The 16676-nt window shown below is 41.8% G+C and overlaps 1 protein-coding gene across 2 annotated transcripts; it reads left to right on the top strand.

The window, feature by feature from the left end:
* Positions 1–362: 362 nt before the first annotated feature.
* Rfesd (Rieske Fe-S domain containing) lies at positions 363–16676 on the top strand. 2 transcript variants are annotated; one of them, XM_045134214.1, is made up of 4 exons: positions 363–380; positions 10351–10526; positions 10625–10659; positions 16370–16676. In XM_045134214.1, the coding sequence occupies exons 2-4, from the start codon at positions 10352–10354 to the stop codon at positions 16631–16633; spliced, it is 474 nt and encodes a 157-aa protein (XP_044990149.1). In that variant the 5' UTR covers positions 363–380; position 10351; the 3' UTR covers positions 16634–16676. The 2 variants fall into 2 exon arrangements, with proteins under 2 accessions (XP_044990149.1, XP_044990150.1); XM_045134215.1 differs by lacking the exon at positions 363–380 and adding an exon at positions 1853–1952.

Below are 16676 nucleotides of genomic sequence, written 5' to 3'. Positions count from 1 at the left end.
ATAATAAATAAAGAGATAAACATAATAAATATTTTACAGGCTGTATTCCCAAGCATGGGATTGCTGGATGCATTTAAAATGTGGATAAACGTTGTCAGAGCATCAATCGCCTTAAAATAGCAACAACAAGGGATGCCACGCTTCCTGAGCACACACGGGATTAAGCTGAGAAACCCGGGCAGAGCGCGGCGGGCCAGACGTCACTCTCACTCGGGCTCTTCCGCGGATGCCCTGGCGTGCGGGGGGGGGGGGCGGGGGGGGGGGCGGGGCGGGCGCTGCAGGAGCACGTGACCGCCTGGCCCCGCCCCTCCCGCCCGCGCAGGCGCAGTCGGCGGGGCCGCGCGGGCATCTGGCGGAGGCGGGGCGCGGGCTGCGGCGCCGTAAGTTGTCGCGGCGCGGGGCTGGGCGCGGGGCGGGGCTCGCGGCGCCCGCTGTTTCCGGTCGCTGGGGGGCTGAGCGAGACGGCGGCTGTTCACTGCTTAACGCGGACCAGCGCAGTCCGTCCTCGGTCAGCCCTCCGGGACAAGCTTCTGCCCCGGGCGAGAGGTCCACGGGACGCCTTCACCTTGACCTTGGGCCGCTCCCCGGACCTGCAGCTTCGGGGTGATGGGCACGCCGCCCATCCCCGCTGCCCCGCTCTGGGGTCCTCCGGGCCCTGCCCGCGGCACTGCCCAGGCCCGGCCGGCCTCACTGCGGCCCGTGGCCGCCTGCGCTGTCAGCCACCGATGGCTGGAGGGCCCTTAGGGATGACAAGCAACTTGAGTTGAGCATTTCCTGCGATTAGGCCCAGCTATAAATAATCGAGACTGTATTAAAGGTTTCTCTTCTCCACGTTGTACGTGTCAGGCCTTTTAATTTTTTTTTTTTATTATTGGCAACTTCCATTATTATAGACAATAAACTATAATTCCCTCCCCCCCACATTCATCTTCACAACTCCAGCATCATATCCCCTCCTCTCATCCAGTCTCTTTTATTAAAAAAAATTTTTTTTTAAAGTTTTTATTCTTTCTTTATTTGAGAAAGAGGCAGATAGAGAATGGGTGTGCCAGGGCCTCCAGCCCCTGGAAATGAACCCCAGATTCATGCGCCCCCTTGTGCATCTGGCTTAAGCGGGTCCTTGAGAATCCAACTGGGAGATCCTTCGGCTTTGCAGGCAAACACCTTAACTGCTAAGCCATCTCTCCAGCCCACTCTCTTTGATTTCGATATCGTCCTCTTCTTCTATTATAATGGTCCTGTGTAGGTAGTGCCAGGCACGGGCAGGCCTTTTTGTAGCAAAGGAAAATTTAAGCATCTTGGCCCAAATCGTACACAATTAGGATTTAAACCCAGGTTGGAGCTCTCCTGTGGTCACAGATGGACTTCTACAGGACGATAGTGGTGTTTTCCCAGAGCCCAGTGACTTTGTTTATTACATCTTGCTTGGTTCCTACTTTTCTGTCGTGTCTCAACATTGGCTCAGAGAATGTTGTTAATATTTATTCTGTGTTGATAAATATCTGTCTTGCTACTATGAGTAAATCTCCCCAATTATTATTTTCTCTCTAGCATAGCACTGTTTTTTTGTGAAAATGTTTATCTGTTTATTACAATACTGAGTCGTACATAAATTTTCAATAAAAGCAGAAACTTTCTTACCTTAAAAAAAAAACAAAAACGCAAAAGCTGTTTCTTCCTCCATGAAAGTAACTCCGAGTCAGCACCTTAGTTCAGTGATCCTGGATTGTGCAAGGGTTAGTGCATATGGGGCTTCTAAGCACTCATGGCTCAATTTCATCTGTCAGGAGTGTGGCATCTAAAAGACTACAAAACTTCTTAAGGTATTTCTTTTCTGTGAACCCCAAAGCCAAGGGTGTCACCCTGGAGATAAGCATTCTGATAATAATGTAGGCCAAGTCTGCACACTTAGTAAAATCACCTTAGTCATTCCTCCCGGGGAGTAGTAAAACGTAAGTACCTTTACTTCTCTTTTGTAAGGAAACAAGTTAATTTTTTTAAGCAATCAACTGGAATGTATTCTCTGTAGGAAATTTAATAGTGATTGTCTATATAGTTAATAGGTAATTTTTTTGTGTGTGAAGTTAGTATCATTTAAAAAATTTAATTTCAGGGACTGGCCAAAAATATTTCTTTTTGAAGACAGCTATGGAACACAACAACAAAATTTTCAAAAGTAGCTGGGCATGGTGGCGCACCCCTTTAATCCCAACACTCGGGAGGCAGAGGTAGGAGGATCGCCATGAGTTCAAGGGCATCCTGAGACTACATAATGAATTCCAGGTCAGCCTGAGCTAGAGCAAGACCTTACCTCGAAAAACAAAAATCAAAAAACAACAAAAAAAACTTTTCAAAAGTTTTTCATCTAATTCTCAAACTGAGTAAGCTGATCTCCCACTTTTATTTAGTGAAAATTGTCTTATCTTAAGATATATATTGTTTGACACAGTGGCCATAGTTAATAATACTTTGGAATTGTGAAAAAGTTGAGTGGGTGTGAAATGCTGTCTCTACAATGTAACTATGCGAGGCAATACATTTATTATTTAGCAAGGCTTAGTCATGCCATAGTGTGTGTATAGTTCAAAACATCATGTTGTACGTAGTAAATACATACAATTATATCTGTCAATGTTAAAAAGGCTTTAAAAGCTTTGAAAGATTGTGTCTTATAGAGAAAATATGTAGGAATTCATGACTAGTTCATCAGAGAAACAGTAGTTTATATTTTTAAAGGTGAACACATGCATTCACTGTTGTCTGGCCAGACCATGATATTCACCCCACTTAATTAAGCACAATATGGGCATTAATTATACATTCATCGCATATCATAAATAGTAACATTTATGATACATAGAGGACACTATGCTTGGTAGGATAATACTTTCTTAAGCATAATACAAGGCTATAATCATAATTCTCTGAAACTGTTATCATGGAGCCTCAGCCCTCTGTTCATTTATCAGCCCCTTAAAAGTTCACTACACTTTCTCCTGGTTGGAGGCAAACCTTGTGCTCTATGCTCAGAAACTGAAGTTGGGTTTTCAGAAAAGCTTACTTAACTTTCAGAGAAAGTCTACATCTATTGTGTTTTGTTCTTGCTTGATACTAGTACTTCTTTACCAGTTTGGGGTTTTTGGGGGGTGGGGTGCTATTCACTTACTACCCCCTCTGCTGCTAAAATTTTGACATAGCTGTATAAAATTCTCTAATAGTTCATTTTGTAATCTACATGAAGACACATTCTCTAAGGGTATTGAAAAGATAAGCTTACATATAAGAACTAAATATTTTGAGACATTTAAGGAATCTTTTATTTATTATCCTCTTGCTTTTCTTTGTAAGTCTATCTTATAAAATTTTTTCATGGATAACATTGTCTGGTTTGTATAGTTTTCACATGATAAAAATGAAAGCATACTGTAAATTGTTAAATTTTTAAATTTGTTGTTACATTTTAAAAATTAATCTGCTGGGCATGGTGGCATATGCTTTTAATCCCAGCACTTGGGAGGCAAAGGTAGGAGGATCGCTGTGAGTTCAATACATAGTGAATTCCAAGTCAGCCTGGACTAGAGTGAGACCCTACCTCAAAAAACCAAAATAATAATAATAATACATTTTCACTGCTCTACAGCATTCCATTAATGAACATACAGATTATTCATCTTGCTGCTGCTGAGGTTGAAGATGTTTCTTGTTTTGCTGTTGCGGTCGTTTCTATGCATGCTTCCTCTTGCTCCTGTGCTTGTTTCTCTGGCACCTGCCTGAAGTGGGATTGGTTTACGCCGTCACCAGTGGTTGCTCCACATTCTTCCAATGCTTGGGATGGCACTTTGGTACATGGAAAATCATATTCCATTTTGGCTTTTATTTGCTTTTCTTTCAACTTCTTAATGAAATTAATCTTTACATGAGATGATCAGATTTCTTACTGTAAAATGTTTGTTCATGCCTTGTCCATTTTTCTTCAGTTGTTTAGCATCTTTCTTACTGATCTATAGGAGTTCTTCATACATTCTGCCTTGTAATCCTTTGTGGGTTATCTGTGTTGCAAATTTCATATTCTTCATATTCGTTTTCTTTCTTTTTTTCCAGGTAGGGTCTGGCTGTAGCCCAGGCTGACCTAGAATTCACTAGGTAATCTCAGGGTGGCCTCAAACTCACAGTGATCCTCCTACTTCTTCCTCCCAAGTGCCAGGATTGAAGCCCAGCTTCTTTATTTATTTATTTGATGGGCATGCCTCTAGCCACTGCAAATGAACTCCAGATGCATGTACCCCCTTGTACATCTGGCTTACATGGGAACTGGGGAATTAAACCTGGGTCCTTAGGCTTTGTAGGCAAGCACCTTAACTGTAAGCCATCTCTCCAGCCCACACATTATTTCTTTAAACATTTTTTTGTTTATTTTTATTTGAGAATGACAAACAGAGAAAGAAGCAGAGAGACAGACAGAATGGGCTCACCAGGGCCTCCAGCCACTGCAAACGAACTACAGATGGATGAGCCACCTTGTGCATCTGGCTTACGTGGGTCCTGGGGAGTCGAACCTTGAATCAGGGTCCTTACACTTCACAAGCAAGTGCTTAACCACTAAGCCATCTCTCCAGTCCACATATTATTTCTTTTATTTTTTATTTATTTATTTATTTATTTATTTTTTTGTTTTGTTTTCGAGGTAGGGTCTCACTCTGGCTCAGGCTGACCTGGAATTCACTGTGTAGTCTCAGGGTGGCCTTGAACTCACGGCGATCTTCCTACCTCTGCCTCCTGAGTGCTGGGATTAAAGGCATGCGCCACCACGCCCGGCTTCACATATTATTTCTTTTGCTGCAGCCTGTTTCCTTTTCTTTCAGTTAACTTGTCCCTTTCTCATTTTTGCTTCATTTGTCTATTCTATCACAAATCTGATAGAGACTGCACGTCTAATTCGGAAGGTAAATACTGCCACCCAGCAAATGGTATACTTTGGGAACTTGCCAAAATCAAGTCAAACTAGATGACTGGTGAGAGATACTGTATTCCAGGTTCGCATTAGCCATAACTAACTCGGGAAATCATGGCTACAGTCCCCTTTGCCTCGTCTTTAAAGTGTTTTAAATAGCACATATATAAATAATTAGGTTAATCATGAGAGTTTGTCCGTGGCAGGGATGGAGCCCTGGCATACGCTACAGAACAAGGTCTGCCACTGAGCTACACCCCAGCCCAGCTGGGGTCATCAGAACAAGGAGTAATTTGAGTATGAATGTGACATCTTGGCTCTTTCCTAAACTTATTTATGTGGCTTTTCTTTATTCATTAAAGGAGGGTTTTTGCTTCTCTCTATCAGTACATACACATTCATATTCTCTCTCCTCTCCGTCCCTTCCTCTCTCTCTAAACGTCAGTTTTTGAACCCAGGTTTTTGATAATATCTAATATCCTGTCTTCTATATGGTTCAGCTTGTACATTCCTTTTCTCTAAAGCTCACTCCAATTACACTTAGATTCATAAATAATAATTTATCTGTCTTGATAAACTTGCTTTTTAAGTGAGCCATGCTTTTTTCCTACTAGCATTGTAAAACTTTCACCCTATCATAAAGGATTAAATAAATATTTAGAAAATTCATGGGTGGGCGGGGACATATCTACAAAAGGCCTGAAACCACTTGGCACTTCCATGAATAAACTTTCCTTCCTGTTGGGAGCAGATAGTCTTTGGTTTGGAATCTCTTAAGCTAGTGCCCCTTCAGAGCAAGGTCTGTGTGTGACTGTGTGTGTGTGTGTGTGTGTGTGTGTGTGTGTGTGTGTGTGTAAGTTGTTGACATAAAACTTAAATGGAATAAAGCTGGGTGTGGTGGTGCACACCTTTAATCCCCGCACTCGGGAGGCAGAGGTAGGAGGATCATCATGAGTTTGAGGCCACCCTGAGACTACATAGTGAATTCCAGGTCAGCCTGGACTAGAGGGAAACCCTACCTCGAAAAACAAAAAACAAAACAAAACAAAAAAACTTAAATGGAATAAAAAGGGCCAGGTTCCTGTTAGTCATGGAAAAGTCTGTTTAATTTCCTGTAAAGTGTGCTATTAGTCTGTTTTAGAAGGTGGATTGTGGTAGGTAATTTTCCTTTTATTTTTTATTTATTTATTTATTTTTTGAAATTGACATGTGCTTATAGCTTGGTTAGATATTTTAAATTATAGACAGGTATGTGTTTGATTAATGGTAATCTTGTTAGTGTTAACAGCAGCTGAATCTCTACAGTTAACATGGGAAATCATTTTTATTCTTTTCCTTTTCTTATCCATATGTAATTCCTTACCTTTCATAAGGCATTGGAAACTTCTCACTGATTACATAACTGTATAAGAATCATGAAGTTGTTAAGATGGAATTGAAAATGAAAATATTATATAAAACCTTGGCCTGCCACAGCCTTTGGAATTGCTGCTGGATTTTGTTTGGAAGGCTTATGTATGATATAACCACCTGCTGAGCTCTTATAAGATGACTAGAGTTATTTGCATTGAAAATACACTTATAGCTAACTTTGAATTTTGAAGAACAGTTGATAAATGTTGCACAGTGGCATATACAAATCATCATTTTGATTTGAGGACTGAATCAGACCTATCGTCTTGTGACTGTCCTTGTAAATAGTATTGAATAATTTCTTAGTCTTATTTTCTTTACCTTTTAATTTCTACAATTGACAAGAAAAGTATAAAATATGAGACAAGCTTTAGAAATATTAGGGAAAATAAAGTTACAATGGTGATGTTCTGGATGTAAGCCCTTACCTGAGTACTAACCAATTCCTAGAAGAGTGAAGATAAAAATAATAAGTGAATTTGCAGAAAGAAAAGGTAACAGGGGTGCTGCAGAGATGGCTTAGCAGTTAAGGTGCTTTCCTGAAAAGCCAAAGGACCCAGGTTCAAGCCTCCAGTACCCACATAAAACCAGATACACAAGGTGGTGCATACATCTGGCCTGCCCATTCTTTTTCTCCCTCAAATAAATAAATAAAATAAATTTTTTTAAAAACTGTTTAAAAAAAAAAGGGTGACAGGGTAGGTTTAGTTCTTTACTGAGTCTTTACTGGATACCAAATTTGGGACAATCCGAGATTCCTGGGAAGCCCAGGTTTTCTTCAGTGTTATTTACTGGTTTTACCTCATCGACCACTTTGTTTATTTGGGTTATCATCTACTTGGAATTTGAGGCAAATAATAGAATAGAAAGCAGTGAATCCCTCTTATTTGATTAGCCATAAATTAGTTGCTGTAGTGGTCTTGCCATTCATCATTTCTTCCACATGGCCTCTAAATGCTACAGTGATACAGGAATTAGCTTAGGCCTTATTAAATTTTCTTTCCCACCGAGGAAACACTTTGACTCAAGTCACTCTCTCGCTCATGCTCCACTGAAGCAGCTTTCTAATTTCTGTGCTTTCATATATTTGGTTACAATCCACTTCCCAAAGATCCCAGGGCATTTTTTTGGTAAGTAGGTTGTATTATACTGCCTCACTTTACATCATTGAGTGGCTTCCCATTGCTTTTAGATCAACACCCCCTGCCCCAGAGCTGTACAGCCTGGCTTTGCATCTGCTGTTCCTTCAAGAAGGAGGGGTTTTTTTTTTGTTTGTTTGTTTTTGTTTTGTTTTGTTTTGTTTTGTTTTGTTTTGTTTTGTTTTGTTTTGTTTTTCTACACACTGTTAGTCTATCTGGCTCACTTGCATTCATGGGGTTCCAGCTCAGTTGTTGTCTCAGTTACTTTACTGCCATTCTTTACAAAATCACCTTCCACAGTTACTCTCATATATTACTCAGTCTAATTTCATCTGCTGTGATTATAGCACATAGTTATCTTATGTATTTGTGTATTCATATTAGTGTTGCTATATAGAATGTAACTTTGGGGAGGGCACAAAGCTTTTGTGTCTTACGTCCTGAAGTGCCAATCACAAAGTTGGTGGTCAGAAAATGTTTATCAAATAATAATCTCTAACAGAATTGTACAGGAGAATCTGAAGATCTGTTGTTGAAAGTTTAAAAAAAAACATTTTTATTTACTTGAGAGAGACTGAGAGGAGAGAAAGAGAATGGGCATATCAGGGCCTCCAGCCACTGCAGAAGAACTCCAGATGCATGCACCACCTTTTGCATCTGGCTTACATGGGTCCTGAGGATTTGAGCCAGGGTCCTTTTTTATTTTATAATTTTGCTGTGAATTTAAAGATTATTGTTCAGTTATTCCTTGAGAGGTTTTCCTGCTTTTTTTCAAGCATATTCTTTGAACACTTAACATACCTCTGCTACAAGATAATAGGCCAGATACCTACAGGATCTTATGCCTTATTTGCAAGAACCCCCTTTCCAGTTACCCTCATATGGCATGAACTTGCTTTGTGCCAGTTGCATATGGTACCTGAAGCTCTGACATTGATGCTTTTTACTCACATGAAATCAACAGATTGTTACTATATTAAGGTATCCAGTGCTTCTGAGCCACTTTCAAATAACTTAGTTGAATATCTGTGCCAAGGAAAATATTTATTAACCTGCAGAAGATTTCTCTCCTCTAAGTTAAGTGAGAATAAAGTATTATCTTTGAATTTCTAAAATAAGGCAGTAGTAATACCTATTTCCACCTGTGGTAAGCAAACGAGAATTCTTGTTAGAGTAGTTATTTGGTTGAGCCTATAAAAGTTGGCTGTGCAGTGTCAGAAGGGCAAATATGTATTTTTCTCTCATTTTGGTTCCCTAGGTTTTATATAGTCACATATGTATCATATATATATATATGATACACACACACACACACACACACACACATATATATGATACATATGACATATATGATACAAATGAAAGTAGATATGAAATTGTCTAGGGGAACAAAGGAGACAAATGGGAGGGGAACAGGTGAGAAAAGGGTAGAGGGGAATGGGGCATTTGTTCAACATACAATGTATACCTTTGCCAAAACTTAAAGAACTAAAAGAGGTTTTAAAATTGCAGTTTGGCCGGGTATGGTGGTGCACATCTTTCATCCCAGCACTTGGGAGGCAGAGGTAGGAAGTTTGCTGTGAGTTCAAGGCCAGTGTGGGACTACAGGGTGAGTTCCAGGTCAATCTGGGTTAGAGTGAGACTCTACATAGAAAAAAACCACAACCAACAATCACAACAAAAAGTTCAGTTATCAGCTGAAGTACTTGGATTTAAATACAGAGGATGGCAAAATGATACTGACAGACACGTTTATACTTAGCTTAATGGAGATGTGTTAATTTTTATAAAATTTTTAAAGTTTTCTTTATGAGAGAGAAAGGGAGGGAAGGAGAGAGAATTGGCATGTCAGGGCATCTAGCCACTGAAATCGAACTCCAGACATGAGTGCCACTTTGTGCACATAAGTCAGTCACCCTGTGTGTCTGGCTTATGTGGGTTCTGGATAGTCGAACTTGGGTTGTTAGGCTTTGCAGGCAAGTACCTTAACCATTAAGCCCTGGTTATAATTTTTTTTGTTTTGTTTTCTGAGGTAGGGTCTCACACTAGCTCAGGCTGACCTGGAATCCACTATGTAGTATCAGGGTGGCCTTGAACTCACGGTGATCCTCCTACCTCTGCCTCCTGAGTGCTGGGAATAAAGGTGTGCCCCACCACGCCTGGCTGCTATAAAATTTTTAAAAAGACTTCAGTCTATATTCCATGTAAAATCAAATGAGCCAATACAGGTAATAACTAAATGCTTAATATTGAATTTTATAGAGAATAAAAGGATTATGAAGCATTATTCTCAGGGGTTCTGGAATTTCCTTTTTTTGTTGTTTATTTTATTTATTTATTTATTTGAAGGTGATTAGCAGAGAGAGAGAGGGAAAAAGGCAGAGAGAGAGAGGGAGGGAGGGAGAGAGAGACAGGGAGAATGGGCGTGCCATTCTAGCCACTGCAAATGAACTCCAGACATATGCGCCCCCTTGTGCATCTTGCTAACATGCGTCCTGGAGAGTTGAGCTTCAAACTGGGGTCCTTAGGCTTCACAGGCAAGCGTTTAACTGCTAAGCCATCTCTCCAGCCCTGGAATTTCCATTTTAAGTATTAAAATTAACTTGAGTCTCATCTTATATTGCCTACTTTTGGTAGGTATTGAAACTCTAACTCAAAATAATGACAACTATAATCAAGTATTTTTATAGCTATAGGAAAATATATTCATAAGTTTCAAGAAGTTCAGACTACTCTTATCATATCTCTAACTACATGCCAAACTAATGAATACCACTGCAGTTTTTTTTTTTTCTCTTTTCTCCCTCCCTCTCTTTACCCCTTGCCTTCCCTCCTCTGTTGAAATAGCATGGAACCTGAAAGCTCAGTACAAGACCCTGAAGAGAATAAGTATACTTCTGTCTGTGTTGGCAGAGAAGATGACATTAAAAAATCTGAAAGAATGACAGCTGTCGTCCATGATAGAGAAGTAGTCATTTTCTACCACAAGGGAGAATATCATGCCATGGATATTCGCTGCTACCGTAAGAGTTTGTGGTTCATTTGTAAAACTTGTATGTGTTAAACACTGAACTATCAAAATTCAGTGAGTGACTAAATGTAATAAACTTTTCCTTTTCAGATTCAGGAGGACCATTGCATTTGGGAGAAATTGAGGTATGTAAAATTAAATTTATTCTTTACAAACACAGATGTTTTCTAAATTCTTTTACTTTTCATTATTTATCCAGAAATCATTTATTTTGGGGCTTAATTCTACTTTGGTGCTTTGACAATTGTTTTTACCATTCTACATATTCATAAGCCTACATCATAAAGGAAATCATTTCACAGATAAATATCACAAATATGCATGTTATATTAGTCACTTTCATGTTGCTGGGACAAAATACCTGACAAAGTTCAGTTTCAGGGAGGAAAGGCTCGTTTCAGCTCACAGTTTCAGGTCACAGTCCACGATGGCAGGGAAGGGTGGCAGTGGGAGCTGGAGGCAGCCGGCATGTTCAGTCCGCAGTGAGGGAGCAGAGTGATGCCTGGCCAGCTGTTTGTACAGTCCTGGACCCCAGCTCATGGACTGGTGTTGCAACAGTTAAGGTGGGTTTCCCACCTATATTAACCTAATCACGATAATCCCCGATACACATGCACAGAGGCTAACCTAATCTACATAATCCCTCAGGTGGTTCTGGGACCTGTCCAGGTGACAGTCTGTATAAACCACCACATGTGTCTTGAGCTAGCAGTTCTCCCATGAGATATCTGTCCTGCAAACGTAACTGCACAAGGTTTTAGCCACAAGAAGAGTTCATTGCAGTTAGTCATCATAAGGTAACACTGAAGTTAGTCTAAATATTTTAATAGTATGAAGCTAATTAAATAAATGGTAACAGAGCCATTGCAGCCACTGAATTAAGTAAGCCTATCTGTGCTTGTATGGAGAGAACTCCGACAGTGCATTTGTGAATACTAAGAACAAATATAAAATAGTAGCTCTTATGAGGTCTCATTTTTAATTAAAAATTTACTTGTTGGGGCTGGAGATACGACTTAGCAGTGCTTACCTGTGAAGCCTAAAGATCCAAGTTTGGTTCCCCAGTACCCACATAAGCCAGATGCACAAGGTGGCACATGCATCTGGAGTTTGTTTACAGTGGCTAGAGGCTCTGGCCTGCCCATTCTCTGTCCTTTTCTCCCTTGGCAAATAAATAAAAGGAAAAAGTACTAAAAAAAAAAAAAAAAAAAAAAAAAAAAACACGTTACTTTATATGCTATATAACTTGAATTTTTTGTTTGTTTGTTTTGTTTTCCTAGATAGGGTCTCACTCAAGCACAGGCTGACCTGGAATTCACTATGTAGTCTTACGGTGGCCTTGAACTCATGGTGATCCTCCTACCTCTGCCTTCCAAGTGCTGGGATTAAAGGCGTGTGCCACTACGCCCAGCTGTAACTTAAATTTTATAAGTATGGAACACAGTAAAATGTTAAAGAGAAAAACCAGTCTTTTAAGTCTTAAGGGGAAATGGGAACATAGCTTTGGTCTTCTTGAATTCCAAACCTAGTTACCTAATATCTTTTTTGTATGTTATCTCCTTGTCTAACTGCTAGTGCAAAGTCAATTTAAGAGTATCACTTTCAGCCAGGCGTGGTGGCTCATGCCTTTAATCCCAGCACTTGAGAGGCAGACATAGGAGGATCACTGTGAGTTCAAGGCCATCCTGAGACTTCATAGTGAATTGCAGGTCAGCCTGAGGTACAGAGAAACCCTACCTCAAAAAAAAAAAAAAAAAAGTATTACACTCTCTCTCTGTACCTGACAACTATATCTATTCTCCTGTTATGTAATGGGGTGCTAAGGGTACAGGGAAATCCTTAAACCCCAACTCTAGGTCAGTTTCTAATTTTAATTAAAGAATAAAAAAGAGACTGAAGAGGATAATTATTAAATTAATACATTTATTGAGGGAAGTACAGAGCCAAGGAAAGGTATCCATGTGGCTGAAGATCCCACATCTTCGTGGGCCTGGGAAAAAAATCATGGAAAGAAAAGAGAAAAGAAAGTTCAAGGAGTTCCTGCCATGTGGGGAGCTAGGGCTGGGGAAGAAAGGAGCCCATGTGGAGAGTGAGGGTCACGGTTTCTCTCAGCTGAGCCTGAGCTGAGCCTGAGCTGAGCCGAGGGGAAAAACTCACCCACAGCTGGAAGTTCCCAAGTGTCAGAGAGCCTGCCCAAGGGGCTGAACTTGACCAACCACAATGTTTAAATCCTATGAAAGCCCTCCCTTCCAGGAGGGGTCCTGGTTGGTTGTGGACAAACAGGAAAAACAGATCTGGAGAACTAGGCAAGAAGTCAATCATCTTTGATTTCTATCAAGTGGAGACTTTCCTGCTCTTTCCATCTTCAGGGGTCCAGTTACCCTAATACTCTGCCCTGCCTCAGTTAGAGAGCATATGTATGTTTAAGTTATGAAAATGTGACGGTTTTATGATGCTCGTATGAGGACTCAGCCAGCATTCCTACATTTCTAATGTAAAAGGATATGTGTACATGCTGGTGATAACGTCATAGACTATCCCCTGTCCCCGCCTGTAAGTGGCTGGGGGTCGTTGGGTCCTCCGGGGCCTGCCACAGTTTCCCGAAGGTGTCCAGGCAACCGTGGTGATGAGTGAGTGAAAGAATCAATTTTGGGAGATGGTCTCTGTGAACAGCTCACTTTAATCAGTAGGGAAAGGGGTTTATAAGCAGTTGAGGGTCCTGAAGAGATTGGATGTTGTTGCAGTCAGGTTTGCATTGCTGGTAGAAACCACCCAACCAAGAGCAGCTTGTGGGGAAAAGAGGATTTATTTTGGCTCACAGGCTCGAGGGGAAACTCCACAGTAGCAGGGAAAATAATGACATGAGCAGAGGGTGGACATCACACTCTGGCCAACATAAGTTGGACAATAGCAACAGGAGAGTGCGCCAAACACTGGCACGGGGAAGCTGGCTATAACACCCATAAGCCCACCCCCAACAATACACTCCCTCCAGGAGGCATTAATTCCCAAATATCCATCAGCTGGGAACCTAGCATTCAGAACACCTTAGTTTATGGGGGACACCTGAATCAAACCACCACATTCTGCCCCTGGCCCCCATAAACTGGTAACCATACAATGATGTAAAATGCAATGCATTCATCTAACTTTAAAAGTCCCATCAATTCTAATGATGTTCATACATCCCCATAGTCCAAGATCCTTTAACTGAGCCATAATACCAAAAAGTTACCTGAAAAAACCCATAATGGTACAGAATAAATATTCATATTGCAAAAGATGGCATTGGGCGTAGCAAAGAAACAGTTAACCAATACAAGATTTAAACAGCCAGGGAAAACATCAAACTCTGTAGCTTCAAGTCTAACAACTCTAGCCAGTAACAAATCTCCAAGTCCAATAATTCTAACCGGCAACAAGTCTCTGGCATTCCAATTCCACCCCTCCAGCTAGGCTACTCACAGTCCTGGAAAATTTCATCAGGGCCGGCAGCTGTCCTTGGCAGCCATCTCGTGGTCCTGGCATCTCCACTGGGTCTCCACTGGGTCTGCACTGAAAGCCACGGTTCATCCTCATGGCCCCATGGGGTCTCCATGCAGGCAATCAGCAAACCTGCTTCACACTGACCATGGCCATTTCCAAAACACAAGACTGTGTTGCAAACTCAGTGGCCCTCTTTTTCCTGCATTTCTTATACTCCACAATACCAGGTAGGGTGCCAATTTGTTAATCCGGGGGGAATAAAGCAGACTTTGAAGAATAGGACAGTCCTTGAGCACTCAGGCCCCTTCAGAATAATCGACATTCTTCCTGTTGCTACAGCGCAGGTCAGCTAGCCCAATCTCAAAGGTTGTAATCTCTCACTTGCAGCTGAACGGGCAACAGTTCACCCAAAGAGTTTTCTTTCTGTGTCACATCCCTCTGCTCACCCCAGTTCATTTCTATGCAAAGCAACCCTGCACAACTTCTCAGGACATGGGAATAAGAGCAAACTTCTCACACAAACTGCTAGTCCAGTCCAAGCAAAGCTCTTTCTCGCCCTCATAAGCCAAACCTCCCAGTTCATAGTTCTTATTGCCTTCAGGTCTTGCAGCTCAGACCAGAATAGTCCATCAAGCTGTACTTACAGCACTGCAAGGCATCTCTTAGGCCAAGGTTTGAAATCCTCCCACATTCCTCTTGAAAATCATCTCCAAAAGGCCAAAGCCACACAGTCAGGTGTCTAGCAGCAATCCCACTCCTCGGTACCACTTTACTGTTGCAGTCCAGTTCGCATTGCTGGTAGAAATCACCTAACCAAGAGCAGCTTGTGGGACAAAGAGGATTTATTTTTGTTTACAGGCTCGAGGGGAAACTCCATGGTGGCAGGGAAAATCATGGCATGAGCAGAGGGTGGACATGACACTCTGGCCAACATAAGGTGGACAATAACAACAGGAGATTGTGCCAAACACTGACACAGGGAAACTGGCTATAATACCCGTAAGCCCACCCCCAACAATACACTCCCTCCAGGAGGCATTAATTCCCAAATATCCATCAGCTGGGAACCTAGCATTCAGAACACCTTAGTTTATGGGGACACCTGAATCACACCACCACAGATGTACGAGGTTGGTTGCTGATGCCTAATTAGCATATGGGGACATACATACTAGCATGTAAGCAATGGTAGGGCAGAGGGGGAGGGGCTGCGCAAAGGTTGCGGGCTGATACCATATAAGGAGTTTCCTAGGCAACTAGCCAAATGTCACAGGGGAAAATCTAAGTTCAGGTGTGCCAGGCTTGGAGAGGGAGTGGCCTCGTGTAGCCCGGGGGGTCCTGAGCCATGCCTGGCAGCTCAGGCCTGTTTACTGAAGGCTCCATCCTTTGCCCAACAAATGGCAGCTTTAAAAACTTGGCCGCTCCAAGTACAGTCCATGGCCAGCAGCCTTGGTGTCATGGGGAGCTCCTTAGATGCGCACAATCCCCTTTCCCTGTGCTTACTGAGTTTAAGCAGAGCTAAATTTAACCAGACCCAGGTGAAGCCCATGCTCCTTAAAGTTTGAGAAGTGCTTCATTAAGGCAGCTTAAGAGTTGGAATCAGCCAGGCATGGTGGCGCACGCCTGTAGTCCCAGCACTTGAGAGGCAGAGGTAGGAAGAACTCCGTGTTCAAGGCTACCCTGAGATGACATAGTGAATTCCAGGTCAGCCTGGAATACAGTGAAACCCTACCTTGAAACCCCCCCCCAAAAAATATATATATATATGTATATGTATATACATATACACACACACACATATATGAAAGGAAGAAATGAGGCAGACTCTGATTCCTCCTCATAGGCTCGATGACACTTCCCACTTTAAATTTACTTCCAGGGCCCCTGCTGACCCTAGCTGCCTCATCATAAATTCATATCTAGAGCTTATAGTTCTAGAAGATAGTGCAAATTCCTTGTGAGGCGCTGGAAGCCCTTGTTCCTTTTCTCTCTTCCATTTACATAGGTCACAGCACGGCCGAGGAGCAGGCCACGCTTGCCTGAGCAAGCCGTCTTCTGCTAGAGATGCAACTCCGAGTTTCTGTGCAGCCCCAGGGAGGACTTGCTGGCTGTCCTTGATGATAGGGAAAAATAAGAAAATCTGACCTGTTATTTATTGTTTGTTTCCGAGGCAGGGTCTCACTATACAGTCTTGGTGGGCCTTGAACCTAAGTGTAGGAATTATAGGTATGTACCTCCACGCCCCGTCCTTTGGCCTGTTCTGCAGTTCGATTCTGTACTGAGTCTGTGATCCTCAGGAACATCTGAAATATCAAAACTACAAAATCACTTGTTTTTCCTCCCCCCCAGGATTTCGATGGACGGCCATGTATCGTTTGCCCCTGGCATAAATACAAAATTACTTTGGCAACAGGAGAAGGATTATACCAGTCTATAAACCCCAAAGACCCATCAGCAAAGCCCAAATGGTGCTCCAAAGGAATAAAGCAGAGGATCCATGCAGTGAGCGTGGACAATGGGAATATATATGTGACTCTTTCCAGAGAGCCTTTCAGGTGTGACTCTGACTTCTATGCCACTGGAGACTTCAGAGTAATCCAGAGCTCTTCCTGATAAAATACATGGCAATAAAAAATGGTGTAAGTGTTTGAAAATA

This window comes from Jaculus jaculus, chromosome 14 (genome assembly GCF_020740685.1).
Source record: "Jaculus jaculus isolate mJacJac1 chromosome 14, mJacJac1.mat.Y.cur, whole genome shotgun sequence".
Lineage (NCBI taxonomy): Eukaryota > Metazoa > Chordata > Mammalia > Rodentia > Dipodidae > Jaculus > Jaculus jaculus.
This window is presented reverse-complemented; position numbering and strand designations above follow the sequence as displayed.

Coding starts and splice junctions, on each gene's coding strand:
- Rfesd (XM_045134214.1), top strand. CDS start 10,352: ATGGAACCTGAAAGCTCAGTACAAGACCCTGAAGAGAATAAGTATACT. Junction 10,527..10,624: donor CATGGATATTCGCTGCTACC/GTAAGAGTTTGT, acceptor TTTCCTTTTCAG/ATTCAGGAGGACCATTGCAT. Junction 10,660..16,369: donor TGCATTTGGGAGAAATTGAG/GTATGTAAAATT, acceptor CCTCCCCCCCAG/GATTTCGATGGACGGCCATG.